Source organism: Podarcis pityusensis (genome assembly GCF_964106645.2).
Source record: "Podarcis pityusensis genome assembly, chromosome: 3".
Classification (NCBI taxonomy): Eukaryota; Metazoa; Chordata; class Lepidosauria; order Squamata; family Lacertidae; genus Podarcis; species Podarcis pityusensis.
The window spans coordinates 63753269-63774177 of NC_138026.1; the positions used below are offsets into that span (position 1 = coordinate 63753269).

At 43.1% G+C, this 20909-nt stretch overlaps 1 protein-coding gene and 1 long non-coding RNA gene across 4 annotated transcripts in view; one reads left to right on the forward strand and one right to left on the reverse strand.

The window, feature by feature from the left end:
• Positions 1-12781, forward strand: part of UTRN (utrophin) — a gene marked incomplete at its 3' end in the record, with an annotated part of 327288 nt that extends 314507 nt beyond the window's left edge. For all 3 annotated transcript variants that reach the window (XM_080998525.1, XM_080998524.1, XM_080998527.1), the window contains 5 exons: positions 138-381; positions 1825-1933; positions 4962-5054; positions 9607-9629; positions 10468-12781. In XM_080998525.1, coding sequence (XP_080854651.1) covers positions 138-381; positions 1825-1933; positions 4962-5054; positions 9607-9629; positions 10468-10476 — 478 coding nt within the window. The remainder of the gene's footprint in view (positions 1-137; positions 382-1824; positions 1934-4961; positions 5055-9606; positions 9630-10467) is intronic.
• Positions 1-20909, reverse strand: part of LOC308473252 — a 67223-nt gene that overhangs the window by 22679 nt on the left and 23635 nt on the right. The window contains exon 2 of the long non-coding RNA XR_013983993.1: positions 5701-5786. This is a non-coding gene — a long non-coding RNA (uncharacterized lncRNA). The remainder of the gene's footprint in view (positions 1-5700; positions 5787-20909) is intronic.

The following is a 20909-nucleotide window of genomic DNA, read 5'->3' on the forward strand; positions in this document are numbered from 1 at the left end:
CTGCTACGTAAGTTCCATAACTGTAGAATAATGATGGCAGACATGTTCTTTTAAGGGAAGATGTTCCCAGTGCATTTGTTCTGTGTCTAGGCTGCCATGAAATCTGCTGGTTATTATTCTTTTAAAACTGGGTTTAGGATGCTGCAAATCGAATATGAGCAACTAAAGGAACAGCATCTTCGGAGAGGAATTAGTGCACCTAGCTCACCGCCAGACTCGGCTGTTTCACCACAGCACACATCTGAAGACGCTGAGCTCATTGCAGAGGCCAAACTTTTAAGGCAACACAAAGGCCGACTGGAGGCCAGAATGCAGATTTTGGAAGATCACAACAAGCAGCTGGAATCTCAACTTCACCGACTACGGCAGTTGCTTGAGCAGGTACAGTAGTCAGATTTGCTCTGCCTTGGCAACAAAGGTTATTTAGGGACACTGTGTCCTTCCAAACTAGATTCCTTCTGAATTCAATTCATTCCATTACACTTTCATGTAAATTTCAGGCATGCTGTGTCATACAAGGCTAAGTGTCTGTCTACAGCTTCAAAATGCCCCTTTTCAAGTTTTTATAAGACATATGCTGAAATTAAAGCCATGTTGTTCACAAATGCCTAGCTACAAATGTTTCCAAATGCTATTCCCATAGCCACAGCCAGGAAAATGGAAATACACATTTGAAGGGAATATTTTAAGGTTTTTAATGCTGAAATGACTGTACTTAAAAGCCAGTGTTGCATAGTTATAGAGGCACCTGGAAATTACAAACCTTCTAAAATCATTCTTAAAAATAGTGTCACTTGTTTTGATGGTTTTCACAACAGAGTATTCAAATTATTTAGCTTATACACTCAACCAAGCTTTCATTCCACTTTTCCTTAAGCTTGTTTGAGAAGTTCTGGAAATTTTCAGTGTTTGTGTGTGTGTGTGTGTAGAGAGAGAGAATGAATTTAAAATCTAGCTCAATTATATTTCTCTTAATTTGACAGCTTCAGAGATTTCTTCTTAAAAGACAGAAATATGATTATATAATGTTGTTATTAGTTTGAAAATGGGCTATGCGTTGACAGCTAGTTTGTTACCTTGTGGCGTGAGCTGTTGTTTGTTTGTTCTTCCAATATATCATTTGCCCACTAGCCGCTCACTCTTCTTTAAAGTCGGCTTTATTATAGTGATATGTTGGCTGAATCGTGTTGATTAGAGTAATAACCTGTCAAGGTGGATGCATTATCTCAAAGCTTGTGGGAAGGAAAACTTATTGAGCCCGGTGAATACAGTGTAGTAGCGTAGAACACTGGAGTGTGTCGTTAAGAAGAAAATGCTGCACGTCTTTACACTGGAACTTGCAGGTTGCCATTGGGAGGTGTGCTGGCTATTTTTATTTTAGTAAGCCCAAAGGATTGGTGCTCCTTGTGAAATGCTGTCATTTTTGTCCGAAAGATTGATTACAATGTCACACTCGGAGGTGAAGCAGAGCTGGCATGTGGCACCTTGACAAAAGACATGTTAATTAAAAAGAAGGGGAAATAATGAAATAATTCAGCCCATTTATTCAGGCTTCTTTAGTTTCTTCCAGATACACCAAAGACCTATTTAAGTAATCTGTGTGGCGATTCTAAAGCAAATCAAAGCAATACTTTAGTTCCACAGATTCCTTACCAAACTCTGTAACCCATGCTTTTATTCATTTAATCTTATTAAATTTGTATCAGCATCATCTCCAGCCTGGATATCAAAACCTTACCAATAGATTATATCATATGATATAAAGTATGCTTTGCTATTCTGAAGTGGGCTTCTAGACTCAAATTATTTTAAAATCTAATTTAGCCTGAAACAGACTCCAGAGTTAATGGAGGCTCTTCCTGCACTTCACCTCAGCATTCGGGCCTCAGCTATTCACCTGATGAGGAGGCCACTTCACAGTTTAATCAGACAGGTAAGTCGCCTGGTCACTGCAGTGGCAGAGATCTATTTGTCATGATTTGGTTTCCAGATACTTTATAGTATTAAATCAAAGAGCTGACGCCTTGCAAAATGCAAGACATGAGGGTTGAAGTATGTTTTTCTAGCTCTTTGCTTATACGATTTCAACTCTGTCCACTATAATAGTTTTACGTACATATTTATCCAGAACTAAAGCATTAACAGAGAGAGCATGCACACAGACTTCCTTAGCTGCCTTGACTACTTCCTTCTAGAATTGGAAAATTGGAATATAAATTCCCTATTAATAAATATTAAAAAAACTGCTTATTATGGAAATTTAGCACTTCTCTAAAGCAGGTATTGGATTTGTTCTGAAGGACGTAATTAATATATGTAGTCTTTCATCATCTTTCCTGCTTGTATCAAGGCAGCAGAACTTTTAGGTGAAAGATTCATAACACTTTAAATGAACCAGTGTATGGAAATTTAATTATTCATTTATCAGTGTTAGCCTGCCACATGGCTGCATAGAGCCCCTCAGGACAGCTTAACAAAGTTTAATACAAAACAATAAAATGCACCTCATAAAACAAGTAGGTGAAATGATCTAAAACCAGCAATAAAGTGGCCACATTTGTATGTAACAATAAGCCAAGAGCCTTGGCTTAATAAACCGTACTGTGCACATACTGGTACAAGGGGCCTGATCACTCCTCCCTCTGTACCAGCAGGCCTTCAACCAAAGTTTGTTGTTATTTAGAAATGGCTTGTTGGGAGGAACAAAGCACAAAGCATGTCCCCTTTCTGATGTTGTTTAATCACTTACACAGAAAGAGAATGAAAGGAGTGATCAGGCTGCATGCACCAGCACACAACTGTTAACAGCTTATTACATGCAAACATGGCCAATACATTGTTGCTCAATTTTCAGCAACAGCCAAATCGCTTAATAATAAAACTCAGCCCAGATGCTTGTCAAAGTAAAACAATGTTGTACATTATTACTGGAAAAGTTTGGTTCTGTTGTAGTGGGAACCACTACAAAATACATTTAGGTATTTCATTCTTTCTTTGATCTTTCTATTCTATACACAATATTGGTATTTTAAAAGTATATGTTACCTTTGAGGTAATATAGTTTAATTCTGGTTCCTCTCTTCACAGTGGCGGAGCTTCATGCTTCGGCACTGGGGATGGACAGCAGGTGGGGCATGGCTGGTGCGCATCCCTGGGGCTGGGTGCATTGCCCAAAGGGGCGGGACGCGTGTTCTGGGGGCGAGGCACGCCACCTGCGGGGGGCAGCCGCGATGGAACCCCACCGGGATTGAGCTGCCCCCTTCTTCCTCCACCAGTGCCTCTCCATCCTGGTTTTGGGATCAAGGGAAATTAACTTGCAACTCTGAGCCACTGAAGAGGCCAAATTGAGGGAGAAAATGGGCTCCTTCTTTTCAGCCCAGAAGCCAATATGGGGGCTTGTACTAGACTTAGAAGAATAAGGTGCAGACACCATTCTCTTCAGAAAGGCAAGTTCCTAGGCCCAGTTATCTGTAGCATTCTACCAAAACTTTCACCTGTTGTTTTTTTCCTGGCCATTCTCCATCAATTAATGCGAACAATAAAATTTGAAAATTATCAAGATGAAAGGAAATGTTGTTGAAATTCTCATAAATTGTGTGCAGGGTTTTTGATGCAGTTACCTTGTTTCTGAGGCAGCTAAGGGGTGGTTATGAGTGTCCTTTCTTCTCATTCTACAAATCGCCTGCAACCTCCCTAGCTTCCCATGTTTCACTTAAAGCGAAGTGAAGACAACATGAGGTAATTTCCCATGGGGCTTTTTCAGAACAAGAAGTGTTTGCTGCCAGGGAAATGATCCAGAGTGCTGGATAAATGCTTACTTGAAAGAAAAACCCCCACCACCCTTAGCCACCCATCTTGCAAAAATAAGGCTGGCTCAAAATCCACAAAAATTCCCAAGAAATTCTCAAGACCCTTGAAGAGGCGGCAGAAAAATTGAAACCTCTTTGGCAGGGGAAGCAAACATTAGATAAAAAGGAGAACAGGGTTTGGAACAATATTAATGAACTAGATCCTAGCACTCTGCTGCCAGCAATATTCCTTATTGGCATGAGAAAAATACATATCCTCAGATATTTGTCCACACCAGTTTGGGAAGAGGCATTAGTGTGCAAGAGGAGCTCATCCTGCCCTCTACTCCCCTCCCTCAACCATGGAAAGGCTGCACTGGGAGTGTGTCACAGGCCGTGTCACAGGCAGCCAGAGTCCTGGCTTGGTATGTTGGGACCAGGGTAGAGGTCGGGAAGCAGGAATCAGCAGTCCAGGGGTCAGGAAGCCAAGAGTCCAAGTCAGGAAACCAGGAGTCAGGAAGCCAAAGCACAGCTAGGTGGGTAGCGTGTTGCTGTGGCAAAGAGCCAGAGGGAAATTCTGGTCTTATATACCCCTCCCGGCCCTTGCCACCAGGTGCTACGAGTCTTCTGTCAAGCCTCACCTGTGCGGCCACGCCTTGCCCTTTCAGGCCAAACTCAGGAAGGCCCCAGTCCTGCGAGGCCCTACCAGTCACAGGGCCTGGCTCCTGCATGCACTCCTGACAGAGAGGCCCTCTCCTACCTTCCACATAGCAATACTTAGTGACCTTTTGGGCACTGAGGCTGCCTAAATGACTTTGGAATATACTGCCATCGAGCACCCTTTTAGTGCTTAATAATATAAACCTTAATAGCAATTTTTTACATCTAGTTGCTTCTGCGCAATTCAACCTAGTTTATCTCAAGCACAGTGGCTAAGCTTTATAATGCAGAAATGAGTTCAGCTATAAATGTATAATTTGGTATCTATGCCTCTCTTGCCTGGCCATTATCAATGAGCAATTCTTGCATATCAAATGAGAGAGATTTCAAACAGGGGATTTCTTCTTCTTTCTCTAAATACATTAAGGTGGGAAGGACGGGTGGAAATGGCTTTCGGGCTCTTAAATGCTGCTTCTCTATTACTAAACTGATTGCACCTTTTGTTTTCATTAGGTGTAGACGACTTGTTAGTCCCACCTCATGACACTAGCACAGACCTAACAGAAGTCATGGAACAAATCAACAGCACATTTCCAGCTTGCCGCAGTAAGTGTTAAGTATATTGAGCCAAGGAAAGGGAGGTTGAAGCTGAGCAATGATGCAGTCATTTACAGAGATTCAAAGCCTTTGTAACACTCTATAGGGCTGCTCAGCAAATGGATTAAACAGGATCTAAAGTGAGCATAGACTTGAACAGTTAGCAGTATGCTTCAGAAATAATTACATGGTGACCCGTTTCGCTGTTTAAACTTCAAACCCTATTGCTTCCAAAAGAATCCTTACTTTCATTACCTTTCCAGCAAAGTAGCTGTTTGAACAGCCAATAAGAAGTGATAAAATGGGGTGACACAATGCAACAGGCAGCACTGCCATATCCTTCTGCTGACAAAAACCAGATGTAAACAAGTCAGAACAGAGCCAGTAGTAGTTAGAGTGTCAGACTACGACCTGGGAGAGCACAGTTCAAATCCCCATGAAGCTTACTGAGTGACTCTGGGCCAGTCACTATCTCTCAGTCTGACCTACTTCACAGGGTTGTTGTGAGGATGAAATGAGGAGGCCAAGAACCACATAACACCACCTTGAAGGGTGATATATAAATGTAATAATAAATGAAAATAAAATAAAAGTAGTAATTGACAATAAAAAACCTTGTCAAAAACTATGAGCCCATGATGAGGGGAATACTAACCTAGGAGATGAGTGTCCAAGGCATCTGGGAGATTATGAACTGGGCCAGGACTGTCCTCTGGTACAAAGTATGTCCATAGCAGGATGCTGTAAGAAAACAAGGTGTCTTGATAAATATGCAGTATCCACTTGGATCAGTCATTGCTGCCTGTGTAGCTAAGTGCATTCAGAATAATCCATTGCCCTGATTCATACACTATGTTGAGCCCTCATGTGGTGGAGGAATCGCATGCTTCTCCCTCCATTGCAGAAATGACATAAATTATGATGCCAGTTTCCACAATTTCTCTCCAACAGAAGAGGAGGGAGATATCCTTGCCTTGCTGCTGCAGCCGTGCAGAGCTTTAATTAACATATGAACCCAAAGCTGGGGAGTGACTTTAATTTGGACTATATTTCTGATGGGTGACAGTGGTGCTATGTCTGACTCTTAGCACCACACACACTTAACCACATGGACAAGTAGCAATGGAGTAGTTCCATCATGCACATTATGGTCTCATAAGCTGTGAGACCATGGGGCTATATATACCAGTCCCAGACTTCATAGAAATGGAAGCATAGAAATATCTTATTAGGAATGAGAGATTACATTTCCTATTAATTTTTCATTCTCTCTCTACAAAGACAGATAATAATGCTCTTTATTTATAGGCCTCCTTTCACTGGAAAATCAGAGATAATACCCATGCAGTTTTGCTTGTATTTATTCTGGTCCTTCACAGAGTATAGTGCAACTTTTTCCTTACTAGAGAGATTATTGTGGCTAACTTTTGTTATGATCATTTTCAATCTTGATTGCCTGTTAGGACTGGAAGCTAAATTCAGCTCTGTAGTTTAGTAACAACTTTGTATTGCTTCCTTTGAAATGACCATAAAAGTAAACGCAGTGGAGTTCTATGAAAACTAAGGCTTATATGGTGCATAATCCTATGCAAAATACTCAGATAAAATCAAATTATATTGTGTTGTCCAGACACCACTGAACTCTATTAAATATTCCCTTTATCTCTCATGCACAGTTTCCTCCTTTTTTGAAAAACTACGTCTGGGAAGATACACTTCACACATAAATAGAAAGCAAATTAAAATCCAGCTAGTTTGAACTGATCTCTAGAGTCTGGGGTTAGTTCAAGATAATTGCCCAGACCTCTACGCTTAATTCAGAACTTGAGAATCTATTTCTAAACAAGCACAGCCATTTGACGTCATTAGGCGGATGTGCTGATTGTGAACAATTAAACAACTCTTTTATCCACTGTGGTAAGGGGTCAAATTCATGCAATGTTATTGTGCTTTCTTTGTGATGGTCCTTAGAGCAAACTAGTTAGGAAAGGCTCGCATGCTTGCCCTTTATCCAGATTCTCAAGAGATGTTCCCAAGATAGATTGATTGAAAACAAAAGTGTGTTTTGATATAGACAACAAGGAACACCTGGACGCAGATGGCAGAGAATTTGGACTTTGTAGTCTCAGAATTTGTGTGTGAGAACAGACCATATATGTCTTCATAAAATTGTAGAGTTGGAAAGGACCATAAATGTCATCTAGTACAATCCCCTGAAATGCAGGAAACTTTTCCCCAATGTGGGGCTCAAACCCATGACCCTGAGAGTCTCATGCTCTACTGACTGAGCTATCTGACATCTGCACCCATACCAACTATTTCCCCAAAGATGATGCTTCAGCCTCCCTCTGCATGGGTTTCTGTCCCTCATTTAGGGCACTGGGAAGGGAAGAACGACAGGTGGTGTTGGCAGCTATTTCTGTCTCATATTACGGACATGTCACCACCAGCCCTTGAGGCAATTTCCAAAAATGTCCAGTTGCCCAATGCATCTGTCTTTTCCCAGCCTAGACTGACTCTAAATAGGGTGGGCAGAAGCAGTTTCTAATAAGAGACATGTTGGATGCTTAGAGGAACCCCATAGTTTGCAGAAATACAGCAAAAACCCTAAAGGGGCACCTCATCCCTGACACACACAACCCGAAAAATCAAGACTATGCATGCTCAGTAGTTGCAGACAACACTTCCTGGTTTCTTATTGTTTGCTATTCTCTTTTTCAAAATTAAACAAATAACCTAGGGTTGTAAATAGTCATAAATACATATGGATGTTATCCAACAGCAAAGTAAAAATATATAGCTAGGCTGGTCTAAAATGGTTAAAGAGTTCTTCTTGCTACAGGGGGACTCTGGGAACTGGTTCTCTGGGGCTCAGAATCTCTATTTCTAAGTACCCTAATCAAACCAGGATTCTTGTGGGAACCATGTACTGTGTAAATGTTTGTAATGCACATATCCCCCCAGTCTACTGGGTCAGGCACAAAAGTGTGAGCCTATTAGGAATTCAGTCTGTGGATTACTCAAGCAAGGGGTAACTGTTTGAATGAGGATAGGCAGGGAATATTGACAAAGGCTCCACTGAGCACTGACAAGGGCAGCTGGTGGAGAGAGGTTGTTAAACCCCCTGCATTGCAATTCCGTTCTGAAATACTGCCGAAGAAGAAAAACCTTGATTGTATTGCTAATTGGCTTAACAGCATACTGTTTCTCCTACTGCAGCATATGTGCCACGTGCCATGAGAAACTCTTGCAGGGTGACTTAAGGACAGATCCTCCCTTCTGATAAACATTAGAGTTAACAACAGACAGCTATTTTTAATATATAATTTCTGTTTCTCAAATTAATGACTTGCAGTTCCTGGGAGAAAGCTTGTGATAACTGTGGCTTCCAAAAAACACACACAAAAAAATCTTAATGGAAGCAGAGTCCCTCAGGGAAGACCTTATGTAGTTGAATCTTACAATCAAAAATATAATGGGCTGGAAATGTGTTGTGCTGTATGATGTTAACTGGTCCACAGCACTGAGGCAAAGGCCCATTATGTTCAGCAGATGGTATGCATTTGACTATTTTCTCTTGTATGAATTATAAAGTGTAAAAACCTTCAAAAACTAATGATTTTTTCCAGGGCCTGCTCAAGATATTTTGTTATCCTGGGCAAATTCAAACTTTCCACTTATACCCCTCACATGACTAATATCTGTGTATTACTTCTTTCCATGCTGTTAGGTCCCCCTAGATCACAGCACAATCCACCCTAACTGTGCCACAACGAGAAGGCAGAAAATAAACCACACACAGGTCAAATAATTCAAGCAAGTCACGTTCCCAGACAGATTATTGCCCAGAAAGCTGGTATACAAAAATGAGCTGTCCATTTTGCAGACAGGGAACATAAAGGCAGAGTGTTTCTCTTCTGTAAAATGGATAACTTTCTACATACAGAATAAGCATAAACACACCTTCCTGAACTGCAAATCTCCTTTTTACAATGGACCACCCACCCACCCACCCACCACACCCCTTACTCACAGTATGCATGTATAGTATCATACAACAGGACACAAAACACCATTCATACATATAGCACTTCCCCATCTTTTTTCACAGAGGCTACACGCATGACACCCTGAAAAGAAAAGAAAAACCACTCTGTATATGGAGCATCTCCCTCTATCACAACCCCAAACAAAGAAAGGGGAGCAAGTGGTGTGGCTGAACTGCCTAAGAAACCTGAGGCTCCTTTTTGGTGCCAAGTATGCTAGGGCTAGGCTGTTCTTAGCAGAAGTGGCTGGACTGCACAACTCCGAATAGTGCTAACACTGGAGATCACCCATAATTTAGAACAGTTTGAATTTAATTTAACAGGACTATGCAAAACCAGAAAGGTATGTGCCAGCAGATTTAATAGAAACAAGTTATGATAAAATAGTAGTTATGCTCAGAATCAAAGGGGCGGGGAGAATATATATTGCTATTTAGCTGGCTATTTTTTGTGAAAGTTTCATCTTAGTCCTTGACTTTTCATTGCAGCTAATCGTTTTGTTTTCTTATTTACAGCAAATCTTGCCGGCAGACCACAGGTATGATGTATTTTCAGTACTTTTAAAGTTGTGTGTCCACAACTGAAGTATAAACTTACATTTGACTTTGTAATTAACTGTGCATTTTTCAGCAGTTTTTGTTTCATTGTTTTAGAAAAGTAAACTCACACATTTAAAATTCATTCCTTACTATGAATACAGTTTAAAACAAATGTGCACATTTACTTGTTTGCAAAATTCAGTCTGGTGATTGATGGCAATATGCTTCTAACTGTTACAACCATGGCAGGACTTGCTTACTACAGGAAGTTGTGGTTTTTTTGTTGGGATCCCATGGCAAGTGTGCCATAATTCACTGCACAATCATGGTTTGTGTCTCTGTGTGTTTTTAGTATAAACAAGAGAGAAACAATATTTTGTTTTAACTCTTTCATGTTGTTTTGCAATATGAGGAGCTCACAGGACCCTCTAGGGTTGATCACCATTGTCCACTGCAGGCTTTACTGATACCAATGGTTTGTTAAATCTGGAAAAGGCCACAAACATACAGTGAAACTGGTTTAACTTGCCAAGTTAAGTCTTGTCTGTGGGAGGCATGATATATTTGTGAAGCCTAGAAGCAGGAGCTTGTAAGCCCACCCTTTTAGATACTGCTAAAGTGGATTGCATATAGAGGTAAGGAAAACAAACCATGGTTAGGTGTTGTTTCCATTGGGCCCATCAAATTCTGCAAGCTGTGCACCAGACCTTCTGCTGTTGCAGAAATGGCCATTCTTTCAGAACTTGATTCAAAATATTTATGTTGAATGATGTTGCTCCCTAAGAACAGTATGTAAGATAATAATTTCTTCTTGCTCTTTTCCTTCTTTGACTTCAGGCAATGTGAAGTTTTCTGTTTTGAAGACTGCCCACTCTTCCTGACATTAAATGCAACTCCTTTTCTACAGATGCCAATAATCATACGGCTGCATGGGACCTTGTAACATACTGTTAGCTCTGTGTGTTCTTACTTCAAATAGGAAAACACTTGAACTACCCAAAGATGAGGATGTTGTGGTTTTATATAATATTATGTGTGTTTTCCCCTCCTCTTTCCCTCTCTATGCAACTGTAAATTAACAAACCGTGGAGTATTTCAAAATGGTTACACAAATGTCACTGATTTATATAATATGCAGCATCAGGAAAAGGGGTGGGGGTTTATATCCATTCTCTTTTGATATTGCTGAAGTGAACTGCATACTGAGTTTGGAGCAAAGAGTTACATTTTTACATTCCTTTTGGCTTGTTGCATTTACTGTTTCAAGTAACTTCTCTTCCAACACATACCATTCTGCACAGGTTATTTATACTTAGCCTAATAGTTTCAAAACATGGACAAAATATCAGCTTCTATAACCCTCACAGCCCCTAGTATTTGACAAATAACATTTCTGGCTGTGTATGAGCACATGAGACTCTATTTTGCCCCAGCTAACCTCATTCAACTGCAGTAGCTGTTGGCACTAGAATGGCATTTTAATGGATTCTTTCTCCCAACTGAATGCAGACTGATCTTTTCCATCCAGGCTTTGTTTTTACTTTAAAATGTGAGCTAAGCTGAATATTGACTTAATAAAATCATTCTGAATATACACTGTTTCTATTATGGGGACGGGGGGGACGGGACATTATGGTCTAAATGTGCCAAATTTTGTGAAGTCCTATTGTGTAAATCACCCAGTGCAATGGCTCAGATCGACTTGAAATTATTTTATTCTCCCTTTTGGTAGTGTTAATAAATGAAGGAGCTCTGACTAGTTTAATGGTAAAGTGTTCTGCCTTTATATCAGAAAGGTTGTCTGCCCTGGATAACTTCAATCAGTATCAACTTGTACACATTTTCAATGGCTCCCTTAACATCATGTTAAAGGCAGAGAAAACTCTGGGGAAGTTCAGCCATACTTCAAGTAAGTAGCTGGGCATTTCCCTTCACTGGTGCATTTTCGGATTTGCGTGGGTATCTGCTTTCATTACCAAAAATAAAAATCATTTGCTCGGTAAGATGTGCAGTGAACATCTCTGGAGCATCCAAATAGCGCTGGAGAAATTCAACTCTGATTTTTTGGGATGGAGAAAAGCAGGGAGGAATTCAGCATTGCGTAAAAGTGACCATTCAGTGAGGGCAAGTGTTTTGGTTTGCCAGACGGAACGATCCCCACAACTCCTACCCCCATGCACTGTTCTGGGGGTTCTGCTGATCCCCCGCAAGCAAATTTCTTGAGAGGAGCAGAAGGCCTTTCACAGGGCGGCTTTCACTGATGGGACTCAGTTGAATCCTGCCTCTAATATTTGCTTGCCTTCTGCAAGGGGACGCATAACAGAATAATGACTCCATAATGATCCCATAGTAGGAGCAGTAATACTCCTGGCATGGTGTTTACTTCTCCTAATAAAACATCACTGTAACCACTCGCTTCTCCCATCTCTTAAGCGGTGCTGTTAATACTAACAGCTATGCTCAGAGGTATTATGAGGCTCAAATTAGGTAATATATGTTACATACTCGTGACTCAAAGTGCTATCTAAATGAAAAGTATTATTTTTTTTAGTGGGGGGGGGGAGTGTTGCCAAAAGTAAGATACAGAAAAGCAGGTTAATATGTGGATTTTTCATCTAGAAAGAAATATATTTTGGTATAGATATTTTGAGAAGGAAAAATGTTTTGCAGAAAAGGAAAGCCATGACCACCTTTCTACCTCAAATCCATTTTTTTTTTTAAGTATTTACTTTTGGAAACCACTCAAATGTTCTGAATTTTTGCAAGGTATTTTATTTTACTAGGTCACATCAAAGCAAAAGCAGCAACAAAAAAATTAGCCCCCTTTTAAAACATTTTAGCTGAAAAAAATCCCAGTAATGGATATGATGGGCTTTTTGGTATGACTGAAAAGTTATGTGTGAATTGTTTTTCTGCCTGTGTTTGTATGTAAATTCTGTCCTCTGCTGTCAAGTAAAAGCTACTTAAAACCTTACATTGTAATATTCTTCCTCCGAGACACTGATAAATAAAAGGAATACATTGCAGTAACATCTCAAAACAAAGTATGTAGTTCTTTTGAATTTTGTGGTATTAAACTATCACACTTCCCTTTTCTAATCTGGTTACATGGTATGACTTTCACTCTGAATAAAATTAATTTTTAAGTGAAGGCTGTTTGATATTCTTCATCTTAGAAGTAAACAACATTTAGAAGCTTGTTCCCTGTATGAGAACATTTCAGACTTCAAGGTGCCTTTATGAAAATAAACTATGTAGCTGAAAAATATAGCTCAGTAAATCAGTGGATATTTTTCTGCCATTTTCCATCTTCAGCAATGCATATTTGCCAGCAATCACTCTTTGCTGGTGACAGATTTTAAATTCTAACCACCAATCAGTGAACTTGGTTTGAAGTATACTATTAATATTGAAAATATCAATATGTGTTGCCCTGTTCAATGGCAGAACGATTTTTAAATTCCACTGACTTGTGCTCAGCAGGTCTTTCATGTCTAATATAATGTTCTGTATTCTGGCAGGAAACGTACTTTATAACCAGTGGGATTTTATAACGATGTTAAACATACTAGACATTAGGCTTAATCAGTTTTTAGAGGCTGTGGCACTGATTTAAAATTTGTTCCTTCTATGGAGGAAGCATGCATCTGGTGCCAGAGACCACAAGGCTGGAGCACAGTGTCGTCACCAAGAGGATGCTGCCCAGCATGTTCATAACTGGAAAAACTGGATCCCCTACATGAAAAATGAAGCAATGCAGAGTGATAGTACAGAGCCCACACCATGCTATAGATAGCAACTGACCCTATAATTTAGAGGAGATGCACCGTGGGCAGATTCACTTCAGAATTCCCAGGACTTCACTTCATATCTGAGGCAGAGTCGTCCTGCAGTCTTCTGAAGTTTAGGATGTCTCCACATTGATTATAATGAGAAAATTAACTACAGATTATGGTTGCAGGCCTACTAGGCACTTCTGGGGGGCAGGTGAAGCCTTCCAAATTTACAAAGATAAGGGGTGTGCGATAGGTGGATGTCAGGGAACTGCCATCGGAAGGAAGGGAAGTGAAAGGGCTCACACAGGTTGGGAGAGACTCAGCAGCTGAAGAGGGAACCAGTAGGGGGAGAGGAGCTGAGCTGAGGGAAAGGGAGCTGGAGGGATGGCTCAGAGACACTTCCAGCGAAAACAGTGGGGAGGTTTCAGGACCTCCTGTAGGAACACCCACTCCTCGCCGGAAACTGTCACGCAGAGAGTCCAGAAGACGTGTTTCCGTTAAGGAGCTTTTATGTTGGAAGCGATTCCGAAAGCAACCACTGTCGGAATCTGCCAGCGACTGACGGAGCCATGTTTAAGGGGCTCCGTTACAGACAGAGGTTTGCAAACTTGACCAAACTCTGAGGGACTAGGATTTTACACACAAGCAGCTCATCGTCCCATCACAGCATTCCGACAGTCTTCGTGAGCAGCTTGTGCAGGAGAAGGCATCATGAGCAACCCAGCCGGAACCGGAGAAGCAGGAGCTGGAGCGGGTCCAAGCCTGGAAGAAAGGTACCGGGTGTTGGAGGTCCAGCTAGCGCTGCAGACGGCGAGGCTTGAGGAGAGGAGGGCTCAGGATGCAGACAAAAAGGGGAAAGACACCCAGCTCGTCAGAAAGGTACCAGGATTGGTGCAGAAGTTTGGGGGGGAGCCCAAAGACTATCATGACTTTCGGACAGAGATGCAATATGCCCTCAATCTGCAGTTTGATGAATTCCCTGACGAGGAATCACGAGTGGCTTTCGTGATTGGGCATCTTGAAAAGGGGGCATTTGAATATTTAGTTATGCCCTTCGGCCTACAAGGAGGCTCCGCGTGCTTTCAATCGTTTATGAACCACGTCCTGGGGCCTTTGCTTTACAAGAATTGTGTGGCCTTCTTAGACGACGTGTTGGTGTATTCTGAGAATGAGGAGCAGCATGTGAGAGACGTCAGAGAAGTGTTGAGCAGGCTGCAAGCCAACCAGCTGTGGGTGAAACTGGAGAAGTGTCAGTTTCATACCAAGGAGGTGGAATTCCTGGGGTATCGCCTGTCAGACAAGGGATTGGCCATGGATCCCGGCAAGGTCCAGGCGGTGCTGGAATGGAAAACACCCAAAACAAGGAAGGATGTGCAGAGGTTCCTAGGATTTGGGAACTTCTATCGTAAGTTCATCCGAAACTTTGCCCACCTGACGGCGCCCATTACGGACTGTCTCAGCAGTAAGAAGAAGTTCGTTTGGACTGAGGAGGCGGAGCGAGCATTTGAGGAACTAAAAAGGGCCTTCGCCTCGGAACAACAACTCCTGCATGTGGATTTACAAAAAACGATGAGAGTGGAAACTGACGCATCAGACAGAGCTATTGGGGCGGTGCTTCTGCAGCCAGGGAAGGAGGAGTCAGAGTGGAGACCGTGTGCCTTTTTTTCGCGAAAGCTGAACAAATCCGAGAGGAACTACACGGTGTATGACCGAGAACTACTAGCCATTCATGAGGCGTTCCGGAGATGGAGGCACCTGCTAATTGGCGCACAACATAAGGTGCAAGTGTGCACTGACCACAAGAACCTAGAGTATTGGAGGACGGCACGAGTGCTCAACCAACGGCAAGTGAGATGGGCCCAGGAGTTCTCCAAATTTAACTTTGAGATTTGTTACGTGCCAGGCCCAGAGAACATTAGGGCGGACGCTCTCTCAAGCAAACCTGAATATTTGGAGGGGGAGGGAGCACCCGAAGAGAGACATGTCATTCCAGAGGACCGCTGGGTGTGTGGGGCGGCATTGGTGGGACAAAGAGAACTGGTAGAGGAAACAGAGAATGATGAATACGCCCAGAATAAGCTCAGAGGTCTTAGGGGTGAGGGAGAGGAACCAGGGGGTTTCGAGGAAAGAAATGGAGCTTTGTATTACAAAGGGGCACTGTATATCCCTGAAGGAGACTTAAGGGGGAGGGTACTCAAGCAGTTGCACGACAGCCCCACGGCGGGGCATTTTGGACAACACAAAACCATGTGGTTGGTCACCAGGGAATTTTGGTGGCCTAAGGTGAGGGAAGATGTACGGGAGTATGTAAGAGGGTGTGAGCAATGCCAGCGAGCCAAAGGGGAGAGGCGGGCACCGGCGGGGCTATTAGAACCCTTACCAACCCCAGAACGACCTTGGGAGGCAGTGTCGATAGATTTTATGACTGATCTGCCGAAGTCCAAGGGGAAAACAGCCATCATGGTGGTGGTAGACCTACTAACAAAGATGTGCCACTTTGTAGCCTGCTCGCATGCAGTCACGGCGGAAGAGACAGCGAAGTTATTTGTAGAACACATTTTTAGGTTGCACGGGGTGCCATTGAGGGTGGTCTCAGACCGAGGAAAACAATTTACTTCCAGGTTCTGGAGGAAGCTCATGAGCTTACTGCAGGTGGAGGTCAACTTTTCGACTGCCCGGCACCCTGAAACCAACGGGCAGGCGGAAAGAGCAAACGGGGTCCTCCAGCAATACCTGAGGTGTTATGTCAATGACAGAGAGAATGACTGGGTAGAAAAGTTGGCGCTGGCGGAATTTGCCTACAACAATGCCGAGAATGTGTCCACAGGGATGAGCCCCTTCTTGGCTAATTATGGGTGTCATCCCAGGGCTTTCCCAGGGGGAGAAGGGGAGAGATGGGGTGTCCCGGCAGCCGAGCATTTTGTAGAAGAAATGGAAGCAATCCATCGTCAGCTCCAACTCAACTTAGAAAGGGCGAAGGAAGAATACAAGAGGCAGGCAGACAAGAACCGAAGGGAAGGTGAAACCATAAGGGTGGGAGATAGGGTGTGGCTGTCAACCCAAGGGTTGCCGTTCAAAGGAGGTTGTAAGAAATTAAGACCCAGGAGATTGGGTCCCTTTGAGGTCATTCAACAGGTCAACCCAGTGGCTTTCAGGCTCCGGTTACCCAACCACTTGAAACTGCACCCAGTATTTCACAGGTCGTTACTGTCACCGTATGAGGGGGGACGAGAAGGGATGGCCACTCGGGGACCGGTCATAGAAGAAAGGGAATGCAGCAGCCATGTGGCAGAAATCCTCGACGCCAGATGGAAGGGGGATCAGGTGGAGTATTTGGTAGCGTGGGAAGGAGAACCGGAGTCAGAAAACACTTGGGTAATGGCAGAAGATATCAATGACGAGGTATTGATAGAAACGTTCCATCAAAGGTTCCCAAGGAAACCTCAGCCTGTGGAGAGGTTCCGGAGGGAATACTTTGGGACCACCGATGAGGAGGAGGAGTTGGAAGGATTCTCGGAATCGGAAGGGGAAGGGGAGATGGACTCTGAGGAGGAGGAGTACTTCGAGACCAGGAACCGCAACAGGTGGAGAGAAGTGTTCGGGACATCGGAAGATGAAGGAAGTTCATTCCGGGGTTTTGCCTCCTCACCGCCCGTAGAGGAGGGGGCGAGAGGGGATGAAGGGGGCCCTGGAGGGGAGGTGGATGTCAGGGAACTGCCATCGGAAGGAAGGGAAGTGAAAGGGCTCACACAGGTTGGGAGAGACTCAGCAGCTGAAGAGGGAACCAGTAGGGGGAGAGGAGCTGAGCTGAGGGAAAGGGAGCTGGAGGGATGGCTCAGAGACACTTCCAGCGAAAACAGTGGGGAGGTTTCAGGACCTCCTGTAGGGACACCCACTCCTCGCCGGAAACTGTCACGCAGAGAGTCCAGAAGACGTGTTTCCGTTAAGGAGCTTTTATGTTGGAAGCGATTCCGAAAGCAACCACTGTCGGAATCTGCCAGCGACTGACGGAGCCATGTTTAAGGGGCTCCGTTACAGACAGAGGTTTGCAAACTTGACCAAACTCTGAGGGACTAGGATTTTACACACAAGCAGCTCATCGTCCCATCACAGTAGCTTTACAGCAGATTGGGTTGGAATGGATCCTGTTGCCTGTTTCCCCTCCCAGAAATAGCCTTGGGGGCACCATGACCTTTGCCACCCTCCTGCTTCATCTTTTATGAAGGGAATGACATTTTATAGAAATCTGTAAGAGTACACCAATGTAGTGGATTGTGCTTACTATAATATTTCCTGGATGTGTATGCGAGGGGTGTGTGTGAATGTGCATAACATAGGCACCCGCAATACACACAACGAAGAACACGAACACAGCAAGGTAGATACGATACTATACTATAGTATACTATACTATACACAACCTACAAATACTGTATTGGACACAAGTTAAATCAGGACCAGACTATGTGTGGTGTTGGTGGGGGAAGTAACATACAAATAACTATCAATCACTCAACACAGAAACAAACCAACAACAGCTAGAGAAGAATTATGATGCAAGAGATGGGATTATGCAAAAGCAAAACACATCTACCAACAATTCCACTGTTCTTAGGAAAGGCAGGATGTAAAAAGAATAATGTCAGATATTCTCTGTAAATCTCAAAAGCACTGTGACTGCTAGATCAAGTTAAAATAAGAATGTAAGAAAATTCCAGAGGCCCACCTAATCCCATCTCTCCCTATATGCTGTGATCTTCTGGATCAGTGCTGGAGCTCAGGGTTTTTGTCTGTTCCCCATGATCTCCTGACTGGGGTAGTCTGCATCTTTGCTGGAGAATGAGCTATCTGGAATTTGGCTGGGACCTGGTATGACATCAATCTTCCAACATTCAACATCACTGGGTGACCCTGGGGTTCTTGTATTAGAATAAAAACCTAATCCCACTTCTGCATGTCATGTTTCCCTTTAATCTCCTTCTTTTTCTAAACCGACAAGCCCCAAACATAACCTTCATACTGGAGTGAAACGTACAGTGTGTCCTCCTAGCTATGGTAAGAAAAGCACTTCCAAGACCATCAAAATCTAAAATGGGAGGAAAGGGAACAAAAAAATTCTACCAAATCACGGCTGTGAAGTAGGAAGAGCAGCTGCATTCCTACTGAGAAAAAGACAGAAACAAGTCACACACTACAAGCCTAGTTTTTAAAGGCCTGGATCATTTTTTTAAAAAATACCACGAAGAAAGTACCAGTTGAACTCCAGTAATGCTCTCTCCCTAGCAGCCATCTACCTCACTTCACTGGGAGTTAGTGGCACTTGGAGGAGGGCCTCTGAAGAGGACTGTAAGGTTCAGGAAGATACGTATGGGAGAAAGTGATATTTCAGGGGACCAGCTCTTGAACTGGGCAGAGGTGCATAGAGAGCCATTGCAGCTGACAAACCACTGGCATAATGTGATTGAAATGTCCTGTGCCACTTAATAAAAATGCACTCCTATTTTGGACCAGCTACAGTTTCCAGATCATTTTCAAAGACAGCCTCATGTGCAATGAACTGCAATATTGCTGGGTAACTTGTGGCCATTCTATGTCCTTCCAGGTATGGCTGCTACTAACAAATCAGCTAAAGAACACCTCAACCCACATAGGCCACCTGAGACTCTAGTGAAGATGCTGGATAAAGCAAGCTTGTCCAGACTGAATACCCAATGCTTTAAGAGGACTGCATTCCTTTCAGAACAGGTTTATAGCACTTGCCAGTAGCACCTCCATTTCATCTTGCTTGAGTCTTGATTTTTTAAACCCTCATCTTAGTCCATTACTGCACCTAGGACAGGAGTTTCAGCCATACCAGCTGGAAAATCCCCAAGAGCTCTTAGGAATCCATCAAAACCCATTAGCCTCCAGGGATGGGCCATTCTAATAGGTTCCCCAACCCTGTAAATGTAAAGCACTGAAAGACTAAACCTCAGTAGGAAATGACTCCTCCACTTTCAGATCACCATCCTCCTGGATAGCTGAGAAAACCAAATCTAAGTGTGTCCTGATACATGTTTGGGGCCATGGTATGTTGGGAGAGCACTATGAATTTCTCAGTCTCCCCAGACAAGGCAGGGGCAAACTTCGTGAAAGTTGAAGGGGGGACAGTATACCAACTGAATTGCTGATCTGTCATAAGAGCCCAACATAAGCACTTCAGATTGTTACCCATCAGCATAAGAGGCCAGGTAAGTAAATCTGAGTAAGAAGCCAATGTCTTTGAAGCACTTGCAGCCTCAAATGTTGACCATAGAGGAGAAGACGAGGGAGAGGCCAGGATAACAAGGGACAGGTGTGCGTTTGATGGTTTTATCCAATCTTAGACACACATTAGAATGTTGAAAGGTCTGAAATGTTCCTAGGCTTTGAAAGATTGCAGAGCAAATATCTGTAGGGATAACAGATGCATTTGCAATGGGTGCTGGCAGCTTAACAACATTTCTGATTTTGGAAAGAGTATTTAGCCATGCTTCTTTAAAGCTTCAGCATGCGATGGAAAGCTTTAAATTTCAAAACTTCAGAATCCAAGCCTTTTTTTAAAAAATGAAGAAATATGTCATACGTATTTTGCCCTTTTGCTGCACTTAGAATGGCTGCTTGGCATCATATTGATGTGTGGCATTGCATATAGGACTAGCACTCCAGTGTAAAAGATTTGAGCTGATTTGTCTGTCCTTGCAGAGCTGTCAAGAGTGACAGATTTTGGAATGTTTTGTAATATTGTGCTGCTGTCACAGCTGTGCCTTACTTGCAGGTACGATAAGTCTTGGAGCTGAGCTGTTCAGAGATTTATATAATGAACACACTCCTTAGCACTCCATTCTTGTGGAATCCTAGCATTACCAAAGAATCGGATTCTCTCCCCCACCCTTTTATATATATAAAAATCAAATTGCTGTCTTCTCAGCAATATATAGTAAGATTTTCAATACCTAGTGTATCATAAACTTGTTCCTCCTTAGTTCTTAAGAATTTGTTCATTAGACAGATGCCTAGCTAGAATATTGTGCATGGGGAGATTAAAACCGTGTGAATTACTATTCACAAATAATGCAATAAAGTTCAATTTCAAAAAATGGCTTTGCTGCCCCCCTGTCATATTCCAACACAGAGCTTTCCAAACTTTTCATGTTGGTGACACACTTTTTAGACATGCTTTTAAAGGTAAAGGTAAAGGTACCCCTGCCCGTACGGGCCAGTCTTGACAGACTCTAGGGTTGTGCGCTCATCTCACTCTAGAGGCCAGGAGCCAGCGCTGTCCGCAGACACTTCCGGGTCACGTGGCCAGCATGACGAAGCTGCTCCGGCGAACCGGCACCAGAGCAGCACACGGAACGCCGTTTACCTTCCCGCTGGTAAGCGGTCCCTATTTATCTACTTGCACCCGGAGGTGCTTTCGAACTGCTAGGTTGGCAGGTGCTGGGACTGAACGACGGGAGCGCACCCCGCCGCGGGGATTCG